Source organism: Triticum dicoccoides, chromosome 2B, assembly GCF_002162155.2.
Source record: "Triticum dicoccoides isolate Atlit2015 ecotype Zavitan chromosome 2B, WEW_v2.0, whole genome shotgun sequence".
In the NCBI taxonomy this organism is placed as follows: domain Eukaryota; kingdom Viridiplantae; phylum Streptophyta; class Magnoliopsida; order Poales; family Poaceae; genus Triticum; species Triticum dicoccoides.
In genome coordinates this window covers 153,266,063-153,279,592 of record NC_041383.1, presented here as the reverse complement: position 1 = coordinate 153,279,592, position 13,530 = coordinate 153,266,063, and the positions used below count along the sequence as shown (strand labels likewise).

Sequence of the window (13,530 nt, the reverse complement as noted above, 5' to 3'; positions counted from 1 at the left end):
TGTAATCATGCACACTACTTACGAATTTTATAATTACATACTCCCTACATTTTTGGAACTGAGGGAGTATATACTAAATCAAGCATAATACAAGCACATCAAATTTGAAGCCTATAAATACATGTATAGATAATTTTATAATTTCATCTAAAAGAAGAAACGTTGTTTCAAAATTTTGGACTACATTGTATTGTTTGATAACAAGGACAAAATGCCAGTAAAAATATCTAAATGAAAAAAAACTATTCTGAGATATCTTAATTTTAAATTGAGTAACTACAAGACATTAAATATAATTGGGAGATGATGATTCATTTCTTTCCACAACCATTACATGAAAATATTGTGAATTGTATAAATTATTTTGGATGACCCAGGTAAAAAAAATACAATTCATGTTTTTAAGACTAGTATATATATCCTATCACCTTATACCAGAGTTTCAACGACATATACTATTGGCACATTTGGTTACTCACATAATTTTTTTTTCCACTTTGCATATTTGTCCCGGTTAGGCCCGGTTGAGCTAATGCAGGCAAAAAACTAACATCTGTATGTTAATTGGTTGCATGTATACTACTTCCCTGTATCGTAACAACGACTCTATGCATTGTGTTTGGTTGCTCGCATTGGTTGGTCTCATACTACTGCATGTTGTTTTATTGCATACAGGCATTGAGGTCTGGTTACCTTGTACCCTATGTGGTGAGCTTACCAGCTACACCTTATACAAGATCACACCAATAAAAACAACACTGCAATCACAACGAACTGGATGATGATGATGAAGTAGCCCAAACTGTCGATCCCACTTGCCAACTTCAACACTGCATACCTGCTTGAGCATGGCCTTGGAGTAAGCATTCTCCGTCGTCTGCCTACTCATAAACCCTTTGTGGCAGCTGTTTTGTAACCCGCCCCTTGTTTATCGCATGCTTTCCATGAACAGTAAAACCTCTGTGGTAGTTCTGGGTGGGTGTGTTGAGGAACTCTGTGTCCTTGGGGTGAGCGTATGAAAGAAATACAGCTGCATGGTTAGTTGGACAACAGCGAGGTTACTTGCGATTGGCATGGTACATAGGTTTAAATAGGTGGTTCGTGAGCTAACCGCGGTGTGGCCTTGATAGTGCTCTGCCCCCAAAAGGATCGAGCAGGTCTCCTGATCCCATGAAGCACCGCTGAGGTCTCTAAGGCTTGGGCACTATAATCCACCTCGCTCTCCACTTCCTAAGGTGGTTGTAGACCTGAGGCGAGGTGACTTCCTGCCCACAAAACTCGAATACCTCCTTTGCAACAACGTTCAAGTGCACCTCCTTGAAGCCCTTGTCAGTCTTCACCCCATTGGGTATGATTTCACACATCTTGTTAAGCACGAATGTCGACAGGAACGACTGCCATTTCATGGAGTTTCCCCTGCCCTCCTTCTTTTTCTTTGCGGCTACCTTTTGAGTAGCAACATAAGCTGCATCATTGGGCTGACCAGCACAAATGATGTAGCCACAAATGGTGGAACCATAGGAGACACCTCGAAAACATCTAAATCAGGAGGCATCTGGTCGATGGGAGGCCGAGAGTCCTCGATATAGGACACCGAAAACTGGCACTGGGACAAGACAAGGACCTGACTAAAGTCTTGCATGCTCATGTCCTATAAGTGTAAGCATCAACAAGAGTGGAGCAATACTACACATTGATAGTAGGAACTAGAACTAAACATGGACAGTATGAACGAACACTACATATGGACAGTATGAACAAGCACTACTACACATACAAGCGGATGATCTAGTTCAACACATCATCTCAAATCATAGCAAGGAGTTCAACAAACTAGCACACTACCGCACATCAAGTGTAGTACCAATCCATCACCGCTAGCCATCAAACCTTGCTGACATGGAAACAATTCCTAGCATGCTTCAAATCCATCACCACTAGCTACCAGAACATCACATTCACACAGATTGACTATATATACAACATGGTCACAGATCTAACCCTACCACATGCTCACAGGTCTAACTAGAACGAGTACATATAAGGGGGTGATTGAACTCACAGACTCTATCGGAGCATCTCGAAGGAGGGGCAGAACACGTCGGAGAAGAGTAGGACTCGAATCGCAGCCGCCATTAGCCGATGACCGGAGCAGGAGTGCCACTTACCTGGTCGTCATTGTCAATCCGCACCGGAGGTACAATGGAAGGCCGATGGCCAGAGCAGGAGTGCCACTTACCCGGTCATCATTGTCAATCCGCGATGCGTTCCCCTCGCCTGTATTGCTCGAGCCTGGCTCACTGGAAACGGCCGAATCCCAGCAGGCCTGGCTCACATGGAACGACCGAATCACAGCGAGCCTCGCTGGGGGTGCTTTAAGTACTATGCTATGCAACATTTTGATGCAGCCCAACCAACCAAACAACCTATTTTCTTCCCTTGTTGGCTTGGTTAGGCTTGATGAAGGCCACAAAATGCGTCATAAGCTGCACATTCACAGTTTTTTTAAGTACATCTAGAAAAAGAAAGAGCACCAGTTGCCACACGCAACCCATTTGACGATAAAGGGTTTCTCACCGCTTTATATTATAAAGCAACCATCCGATAAAACGAGCTCGCTGGGGCCACAACACAAACAAGCCCAAAAGAAAAAGAGAGAAAACGAAAGAGAAACAAACGCCGCAACGGCAGATCGACGAAACAAAGATGGCCGGCAACCGCTGCACCCTATGGAGAAGTACCATTGTGCTTCTAGCACTCTAAAGCGCCGCGTACCGAGCAACACGTTCAAGAAAGAATGCGACGACGACGACGTCGCTGCTGCCCGGACATGTGAGTTCAATCACCCCCTTATACCGAGCTGACAGTGTACCTGATACTATCTGTGGTCGTGCTTCTACTCACAGTCAGCAGGCTGCAGTTCCCAAGAATAGTCAAACTAGTAGACTGCACTCTTGGCAACAAAATAGTATTTTGGCGTCGAGTTATTATGAACTTGTGCATGTTGGCTGCAATGGTATTGCCCATCGTCACTTCCCATGGCGATGTAAGAGGGGCGATGATCATGTTAGACATATTTGGTCTAATGATAGCGTCATTTGGCAACCTCCAGATTCCTGCAGCAGTAGTGCGCATTGGGCTGGCACTGTGGGGCCTTATAGTTATAAGGCAATACTCACATGATGATCATGAAAATGCCGACCAGACAAATCTTGTGCCATCCCATTTAATCTTTTATATGATGGTGCTTGGCCAGGGAATACTCTATATTGTTGGTGGCATCCTTGAGATCTTCTCATTCATCCTACGGTGGTCCCTCACCCTTCATGCTGGATTTAGAGGTCCCCAAGGACTGGAATATGTCAATTTATACTATGCATATGTCTTCGACAAATGCATGAAAGGGGCTGTGCTTGCTCCAGAGAAGACTAGCCTCATCACATTTGCTGTGGATTCTTTAAATTCAGGCTCACCCAAGAAGCGACTCTATGGGCTTAAGATGCTGCTAACCTTTCTTGAAAAGGATCCCTTGAAGACCAAAGCCATATCGGAACTCACCACTTCCATAAAGACAATGACCTGCTTGATCAGCATGTTGGGTTGAACGAGTGAAGGGGATAAAGATATTAGATTATTTGCTGCAAAGGTCACAGCCAAGCTCGCTGATAACCTCTACATTGTCCCTATCCCTGGGGCAATGCAGCTCATAGCCTCACTTCTGGACACTGCTCACCGGCAGAAATTAAAGGATCCTCTTCTGGACATTGGCAGCCCCAAGACAAAACAGTATAGTCCGATTCAACAAGTTAGAAGGAATGGACAGACCTCCCCGATGCTTAAAAGGTTGAAAGAGTTGTCAATATACTGTTTGATTCCAAGGAAGGAGCCAACTAACATGGATGAACAAAACTCCCATGTACTCCGATGCTGGAAGCGGATCACAAAACGTTGGTCTGTTCCAGAGGAGGAGCCATCAACAGATCAAGATCTCCTACCTTTGTTGGGCATGTTAATTCTTGATAGCCTTGCTAGCTTTGATCTTGAGAACTGTATAGAAATCAGCAGAGCAACTGGCCTCATCTCAAAGATCATAGAGTTCACAAGCAGCATAACTGAAATGACTAATATTAATGAGACACAGCAGGCACTGCTGAAAGGTTCATCACTGGAGCTGCTGACAAGATTTTCAAGTACTAAAGGGGAATTTGGTGTAATTATGCGTCAGAAGATTTCAGAACATCCCTTCCTTTTGGGCCATCTTGCAGATATCTTGGATGACAGTGGGAGTAGCCAAGAACTTATGGAGCTCACATCAGAACTCCTTAGAAATCTGGCCATGGAGGGAAATACAAAGGAGGAGATTGGACAAATCCGAGTGATCATTAGCAGGTTGATGCATGCATTTCTCAGCCAAGATGCACTCTCAAGTACGGATTCAGGTCAGCGGCTACGAATGAAATCAGGACAAGCGCTGGCAGTATTGGCAATGGAGAGTGCGAATAACTGTTCCGTTATGTTAGCAGAACCAGGGTACGTATTCATCAAGGAACTCACACTTATGATCCATAGTGACAGGTACAGGTACGTAGCATCAATCTTGTTGCGGAATATGTGTGTGCATGCTCGACCAGTGCTTCGCAACTCTGACCTGAAGGAAATCTCCTACATTGTGAGAGAGGTGAGCCCTACTAATAGAATCTAAATGTGCAATATTAGAGGAGGATATTGTAAATTAATATTTGTCATGTTACTGCAGCCTTTTCCTTCCCATACATTTAAGATAATACTATGGAAACACCATAAACTTCAACAGTTATAATTGCTATACACGACAGAGCTAAATAAATGGACGTTTAACATCAACCACTTAAACAGAAAGTTGTGAATACTACTCAAGTTTAATCATGGCTTACACAGCTTATCTTTTTTTTCCCCACTATAGGTACTGGAAGGAATAATGGATGCAGAAGGGAAAGAACTGGAGGTCCTTGTTGATCTTAGTTCACAAATATGTAATGCCACTCCAGACGATTTTGCGCGAGAACTAGAGCATGGTCAGATTAAGGAGACATTTATAAAGAGGCTTGTCGATGCACTTTACTCAAATATGATACCCACTGCTCACTGTCCCAGCATCAGGAGGGCGATAGTTGAACATGCCATATACATGATGGAATCCAATACGGTCTATGCTAGCTGTTTCAAGAACTGTGGGATGATGGAAGCACTACTAGTGGTAGAGCGTACACCTTCAAGGGCTGGAAACTACAGGTTCTTCTCAGGTGATGCAGGACTCATGGAGCACAGCATACCTCTATCCACACTTGTGGCTAGAGCAAAAGAACTGATGGACCGTGAGTAGCTACAAGGCATCGGCAGTGAAGTGTCACCTGAATATGTGTTTAGAAGATATTGTACTCCTACTAATAGTATATACTGGGACTTGTAGACTCAATTTGCTCACCACAATAGCGAGTTACACCAAGGAGATCCCAGGAAACTAGAATTGATATTAAGCAGTTAATTTGTGTATAACAAGTTACAATATATGTATCATGATGATGGCAACTTAAATAATGAATGTTAAGACCATGGATATATGAAAAATGATGAATCTTTTTTGTAATTCAATTTGAAGTGTCATGTTAGTTGCACATTTGTGAGGGTGTGAGGCTTCAACACCAACTCGGTGTTTTAGATTTTATAAGGCTTACATTGGATGCTGTTTAACACTAGTAAATGGGGTGGTCATTAAGTACTCACGAGTCAACCACTTCAGTCAAGATCCTAAACACTCGTTGAGTTTGTCCTGCTAATTTCCTACTCCATCTGTCCCGTAGTGTAAGACGTTTTTTGACACTAGTGTAGTGTAAAAAAACGTCTTACATTATGACACTAGTAGATCGTAACTGAACAATATATTTAATTTTATTTGGTTCACCATTAACTGAACAATAACACTGCTTCCTAAGAAGACAGATGCTCTGAGGATTGAGCAGTTCAGGCCTATATGTCTACTGAATGTTAGTTTCAAAATTTTTTATCAAGGTTGGGACCAATAGGCTCACACAGATTGCGCATTCTGTGGTGCAGCAGTCTCAGACAGCTTTCATGCCGGATAGAAACATCCTGGAGGGGGTGGTGGTCTTGCATGAAACGCTCCATGAAATCCATTCGAAGAAACTCGATGGAGTTATCTTTAAAGTGGATTTCGAGAAGGCGTACGATAAAGTTAAGTGGCCTTTCCTACAACAGGCCTTGCGTATGAAAGGTTTCGACGAGGTCTGGAGACGCCAGGTTGAATCTTATACGCAAAAGGGGAGTGTTGGAATTAAAGTGAATGACGACATAGGTCATTACTTCCAGACACACAAGGGTCTACGGCAAGGGGATCCGATGTCCCCTATTTTGTTCAACATTGTTGTGGACATGTTGGCAATTTTGATAGGAAGAGCCAAGGAGGCTGGCCAAGTGGGAGGCTTGGTGCCTCATTTAGTTGATGGAGGAATTTCCATTCTTCAGTACGCAGATGATACTATCATCTTTATGGAGCATGACTTGGTAAAAGCGAGAAATATGAAGTTGCTGTTATGTTTGTTTGAACAATTGAGTGGGCTCAAAATTAATTTCCACAAAAGCGAATTGTTCTGTTTTGGTAGAGCCAATGAGGAACAAGAGGCCTACAAACAATTGTTTGGGTGTGGTTTGGGGGAGTTGCCATTCACATACTTAGGAATTCCAATCCACCATGTAGGCTTACGAACAGCGAATGGAAGTGTACTGAGGATCGATTCGAAAACAAACTGAGTTGCTGGAAGGGTAAGCTCATGTCATATGGAGGCCGTTTAATTCTTATTAATTCGGTTCTCACGAGTATGCCTATGTTTCTTTTGTCTTTTTTCAAAGTCCCAGTTGGTGTGAGAAAAAGACTGGACTTCTATCGATCGCGTTTCTTCTGGCAGGGTGATGAACTAAAAAGAAAATACCGTTTAGCAAAGTGGGATATCATCTGTAGACCGAAAGACCAAGGGGGTCTCGGGATAGAGAATCTTGAAGTTAAGAACAGATGCCTTCTCAGTAAGTGGTTGTGGAAGTTATCTAGCGGAACTGACGCCACTTGGGCACAAATCCTTCGTAATAAGTATCTTCAAACCAAAACATTGTCTCAGGTCACAGTAAGACCGACCGATTCACCCTTTTGGAAAGGGATTATGAAAGTTAAGCTTTCATTGTTTCAGAGGACAAAGTTTATTGTTGGTGATGGTGCCAGTACGAGATTCTGGAAGGATACTTGGCTCGGAGGGGCGCCCCTTGCAATCCAATACCCGTCGTTATATCGTATTGTTCAATGACGTGAGGCTTTCGTTGCAACGGTGTTCCATTCAATCCCCCTTAATATTCAGTTTAGAAGGTCGTTAGTGGGTAATCGTTGGGAAGATTGGCTACATCTAGTTAGGAGACTGATGAATGTCCAACTTTCACAACAACCCGATAAATTACGCTGGAATCTCACTAGGTCGGGGGAATTTACAGTTAAATCAATTTATATTGATGTCATCAATTCGAGCTCAATTCCTAGCTCCAAGCATGTGTGGGATGTCAAAGTTCCTTTGAAGATCAAAGTGTTTATGTGGTTTCTACACAAACAAGTCATTTTAACCAAGGACAATTTGACAAAGCGTAATTGGACAGGGCCTACTAGGTGTAGTTTCTGTGATCGGGATGAAACAATTAAACATCTTTTTCTTGATTGCCCACTAGCTAGAATTTTATGGAGGACTATACATATTGCTTTCAATATTTCTCCACCGAATTCGGTCAACATGTTATTTGGAACATGGCTAAATAGGGTAGAGCCCGGGTTAGCAAGACATATTCGTGTGGGAGTGTGCGCCTTAGTGTGGGCGCTCTGGAATTGCAGAAATGATTTGGTCTTTAACAGAACAACAAACATTCATTTTTTGCAGGTTATCTTCGGTGCTACGGTGCTGATCCGTTCCTGGTCGCTACTCACTCCGACGGAGGCCAGGGAGCGTTTGGTTACTGGATCTACCCGCTGGGAGACGGTAGCTCGGGATATCTTCAACCGGTTTGGATGGCGGTCATGTAATAGGATAGGCAATTAGTTTCCCTATCTTTTTGAGCCAACCGGTTGTGGTTTATCTCTTTTGGCTAGTTTGTGTATCTAGCCTTTTAGTTCTGTGTGAGCCTTTGTCTTTTTTTCTATAATTGCGGAGACATTGAGACCTTGTTGAACCTTTTTATTAATAAAATGGCCGTATGCATCATGCTGATGCAGAGGCCGGGACCACCCCTTTTCTAAAAAAAAACCTATCTCATACAACCACGAACTGAAACGATGTATGTGTACAATGCAATTCCAGGATTGTCAGAGCCCGGTGCTCCGGCGGCACTCGGCCTCGGCTTCAGGCCGGAGATAAAAGGGATTAATCAAAGGCGAGAAGGCGAGAGTGCACCTGTCAGATCAGAAAAGGTTCAAAGCTGGGCGACTTCCACACGGCCCAGAGATTCGTATCCCCGCCAGAGAGGCCAGTCGCGCGCCGCGGCCCCGGCTCATCGGTGCCGCCGCCGCTTCGAAAAAAATCAGCGAGAATGAAGCACCTAGAGTCATGCGTGTTGGGAATTTTTCCCCCCTATATGGGGAACGGCCGTGTGAGTCGAGCTGCTCGCTCGTGTTCGCCGTTTGGTCCCCTTTGAGAACGGGTAAGCGCAATCCAGTTTTCATGAGTCGTGACGACGCCAAGGTGAGTCGGACCGGCATAGTGGTGTGTGTGCCCAGCGATGGTACGCCACCACGGCCCTCATTGGTGCTTGCCCAATCCTTGTTTCCCTCTTTGTCACGGCCTCTCCTCTTCGAGTCCAAGCCTGAGCCCGACCTGGCCCAAAAAAAATTCCCAAGCCTGAGGAAAATTCCAGGCTTTACCAAGCCCGGCTCAAACCCGAAGCCCGACATTCAGGTCGGGCTCGGGCCGGGCTCATTAGACCTGTGCATGGACTTTGCCAAGCCCTGCCCAAATGTTCGCACACGAACACGTCATCGCGTACCCTCGACGCCGGGGTGATGCACCGCAGCTCACTTCGAAGGAGACATGTCCGGAAGTGCGGTACGCAAGACAATTCGGCGGACGCTTTTGTAGACCCGAAACCCCACACGCCCAGGAGGGACCCCGTCGGGACGCGCGGCGGCTGTGGGTTGCCCTAGGTCGGCCTGACCGCCCCTAGGGCCTCGAGGTTCGCCGCCCTGCAAAAGAAGAACGAACGAAAAACGAGGAGGAAGAAAAACTAGGGTTAAGGAGAAAAGATAAAAGATAAAAGATGTAGATAGATTTGTTCGATTGTGTGTTGTTGTTCAATCGATCGTCACCTCTTATCTATATAAGAGGCGGATGGACTTTCCGTACAAGAAAAGGACTTGTCTGGCCGTCCAAATCACCAAAACCTAATAAAACACGGACTATTCACGACCCCCGGCCCAGATGTCCGGCTCAAGGCCCGGATGATCCGGCCTAGCACAGTTTTCTGACAGAAGCTTATTGTTTTGGCTCTAGAATCCACATACGACCATGTATTTGGACGTTTTTTATATCAAAGTCAACCGCCTCGACGAGACACACAACTTTCACGTTGAACACTTTTTGATCTGAGGCCATTTTGAGGAAGTTTTGGGCCGTTTTCTAAAGTCTGCAACAGAAAAACTTGTCCGGACGTCCGGACGATTGCCCGGATTGTCCGGCCTTTACCTGGATCATCCAGGAGTTGACCCAGATCATCCGGCTTCGGCGCCAACCTTCTGGAATCTTAGTGCTTCAATTACCCGGATGATCCAGACCCCGGCTCGGATGATCCGGCCAACATTGATGCAGCACACGGTTTTGCCTATAACTTTTGCATACGACTTCGGATGGGGACGATCTTTATATCAAAATCGTCCGTTTCGACGAGACAAAGAACTTTGCAGTTGTAACTTTTTCCATCAGAAGCAATCTTAATTATGTTACTTGTCGTTCTCTAAGCCATCAAATGGTGACTTTCAATAATAAGTTTGAATTAATCTTGACATAGCTTCAAGCTACTCTTTTTAACCGTGCCACTTTTAAGCGTCAACACATGTCCCCCTGTTTTTCGGCAAAGCTAGTGTGCCTAAAAATAACATGCACCGTGTTGGTTCTAAGGACGATGTCAACACTCCATCGGCCATTTATATGCTTAGGGCGATAATTATATATCGGCCATCATTTTTTTGAATTCTTGATGCAAGCTTGGGCGAAACCTTCTCAACTTCATTAACAATCCCATAGATATGTATCTCAAGGTCATCCTCCAAACCATATTGCTCACCCTTTTGCTAGGATTTTGCAAATAATCAACAATAAATTTTCTTCAATCCTTACTTTTTGCCTGCATAAAAAATCATTAGTGGCCGAAGCGATGGACTTTGGTTCAGCCTTACCTATGTTGACGAGACTAAGCATCGGCTATTGATAGAAATACAATACACCATGATTAACATAGTAGCCGGATGCTTGTTGTGCCAACTCTTTTGAATTATCATGCCTAGAAATATGAACAGTTTTAAAGCAACCAAGGTAAATTTTGCATCTAGCCATACCTCAAGATAAACTACAAGTGATTCGTCAAAACATTCATACCCCTTGGATATTTGTTGCACTACTCATAACGAATCACCAAAAGGCTCAATATGTTTAGCACATATGGCAAAAGTTCCAAACCGAATATCATTGCATATTCGGCTTTGATTATTTGTGCAATAAATATTTTAAGAGGCATGAGGCTTCACATAACAACACCATATGGAGATATATAAACAACACCAACACCATGGCCGTTGTTATGAATTCAACTATCAAAACATAATCTCCATAGTACTTGTCTCGCTCTCCATTCAAACTAAGGATGATGTAAGAATATTACACCGGCCATGCATTGACATACTCTTAGGACGATAGGTAAATATCGGCCATCACCATGTAAACTTCGTTCAAAGCACATATAGCCGAAACAAACAAACGAAATATCAAATCAAGTATTTCGGCCCTTTGGATCAGCAACAAACTTGTAGCTAACCAAATATATATTGACTTGGTAATACCCTTTTCATGATGTAAGAAATTGTATTGCATCCATGGATTAAAATAAGGCCATTGAGCGTTACCAACCATACCTGGTGATGAATTCCATGACATAAGCGTTAATGGCATAGTTGAAGAATATAGATAATGTGTAGGTCGAAGATGCTGAAACCTTCGGCTTGGTCCTTCATAGTTTTCACTCTTTTCATTCTTCACCTTTGTCGCACTTTTTGTAATGGAAGCTTCCACATAATTTTTATTTTGAGCACTTCCTTTGGGAACCCATGCCATGTTCCTATCTTCAAGTTCTTGTGCACTAAGTTTTCTTAATTTCTTATTTTGTCAATATGATAAGCCGAGTATGCACCCCGGCTGTGATTTTTTTTCAACCAATGGCAACTCTTTTTGGGCCTTGTGCACCCTCTTGATTGCTTCACTTCTTTACCTTTGGTAGCCAATGTCAACACTTTAATTGGCTCTTTATTATTTGAGATCAAATCTGAAGTAGCACACTTACGACCATCTCTTTTCACGCGGTAAACTTGCTTTACCACCTCTTTCTTCTTCCTTGAGCTCTGGACCGATTCCTTATGATTGAAACGGTCTTTGACGCGTGATTGTTCAAATGTTGATCTTCTTGGAGCTGCATAGTATTGGTGAGATGGTCTAGAATATGATGGAGAATGTGCCCTTGTATCATACCTATCCCATGATGAATATGTATCTATATGAGCATAGGGAAGCATCCACTGTTGGGGAACGTAGTAATTTCAAAAAAATTCCTACGCACACGCAAGATCATGGTGATGGCATAGCAACGAGAGGGGAGAGTGTTGTCCACGTACCCTCGTAGACCGTAAGCGGAAGCGTTATGACAACGCGGTTGATGTAGTCGTACGTCTTCACGATCCGACCGATCCAAGTACCGAACGTACGGCACCTCCGAGTTCAGCACATGTTCAGCTCGATGACGATCCCCGGGCTCCGATCCAGCAAAGCTTCGGGGATGAGTTCCATCAGCACGACGGCGTGGTGACGATGATGATGTTCTACCAGCGCAGGGCTTCGCCTAAACTCCGCGACGATTTGACCGAGGTGGAATATGGTGGAGGGGGGCACCGCACACGGCTAAGGAACGATCCGTAGATCAACTTGTGTGTCTATGGGGTGCCCCCCTGCCCCCATATATAAAGGAGCAAGGGGGGAGGCCGGCCGGCCCTAGAGGGCGCGCCAAGGAGGAGGAATCCTCGTCCTAGTAGGAGTAGGACTCCCCCTTTCCTACTCCTACTAGGAGGGGAAAGGAAGGGGGAGAGGGGAAAGGAAAGAGGGGGGGGGGCGCCGCCTCCCTCCTAGTCCAATTCGGACCAGAGGGGGAGGGGGCGCGCGGCCCATGCTGGCCGCCCCTCTCTCTTTCCAGTAAGGCCCATAAGGCCCATTACTTCTCCCGGGGGGGGGGGGGTCCGGTAACCCTCCGGCACTCCGGTTTTCTCCGAAAACGCCCGGAACACTTCCGGTGTCCGAATATAGTCGTCCAATATATCAATATTTATGTCTCGACCATTTCGAGACTCCTCGTCATGTCCGTGATCACATCCGGGACTCCGAACAAACTTCGGTACATCAAAACATATAAACTCATAATAAAACTGTCAGCGTAACGTTAAGCGTGCGGACCCTACGGGTTCAAGAACTATGTCGACATGACCTAGAACCATTCTCGGTCAATAACCAATAGCAGGACCTGGATGCCCATATTGGCTCCTACATATTCTACGAAGATCTTTATCGGTCAAACCGCATAACAACATACGTTGTTCCCTTTGTCATCGGTATGTTACTTGCCCGAGATTCGATCGTCGGTATCCAATACCTAGTTCAATCTTGTTACCGGCAAGTCTCTTTACTCGCTATGTAATGCATCATTCCGTAACTAACTCATTAGCTACATTGCTTGCAAGGCTTATAGTGATGTGCATTACTGAGAGGGCCCAGAGATACCTCTCCGACAATCGAAGTGACAAAACCTAATCTCGAAATACGCCAACCCAACATGTACCATTGGAGACACCTGTAGTACTCCTTTATAATCACCCAGTTACGTTGTGACGTTTGATAGCACCCAAAGTGTTCCTCCGGTAAACGGGAGTTGCATAATCTCATAGTTACAGGAACATGTATAAGTTATGAAGAAAGCAATAGCAACATACTAAACAATCAAGTGATAGGCTAACGGAATGGGTCATGTCAATCACATCATTCTCCTAATGATGTGATCCCATTAATCAAATGACAACACATGTCTATGGTTAGGAATCATAACCATCTTTGATTAATGAGCTAGTCAAGTAGAGGCATACTAGTGACGTTATGTTTGTCTATGTATTCACACATGTATCATGTTTCCGGTTAATACAATTCT

General features: G+C 44.4%; 1 protein-coding gene across 3 annotated transcripts in view; it reads left to right on the top strand.

Annotated features, from left to right (window-relative positions):
* The window catches only part of LOC119362701, a 12,058-nt gene extending 3,830 nt beyond the window's left edge, over positions 1 to 8,228 (top strand). The window contains exons 2-3 of one of the 3 annotated variants that reach the window (XM_037627941.1): positions 676 to 4,678; positions 4,943 to 5,631. In XM_037627941.1, coding sequence (XP_037483838.1) covers positions 3,698 to 4,678; positions 4,943 to 5,362 — 1,401 coding nt within the window. In that variant the 5' untranslated portion in view covers positions 676 to 3,697 and the 3' untranslated portion in view covers positions 5,363 to 5,631. Of the gene's footprint in view, positions 1 to 675; positions 4,679 to 4,942; positions 5,632 to 7,967 lie in introns of those variants that run through there. The other 2 variants (XM_037627942.1, XM_037627943.1) reach the window with 2 other exon arrangements.
* Positions 8,229 to 13,530: the final 5,302 nt, after the last annotated feature.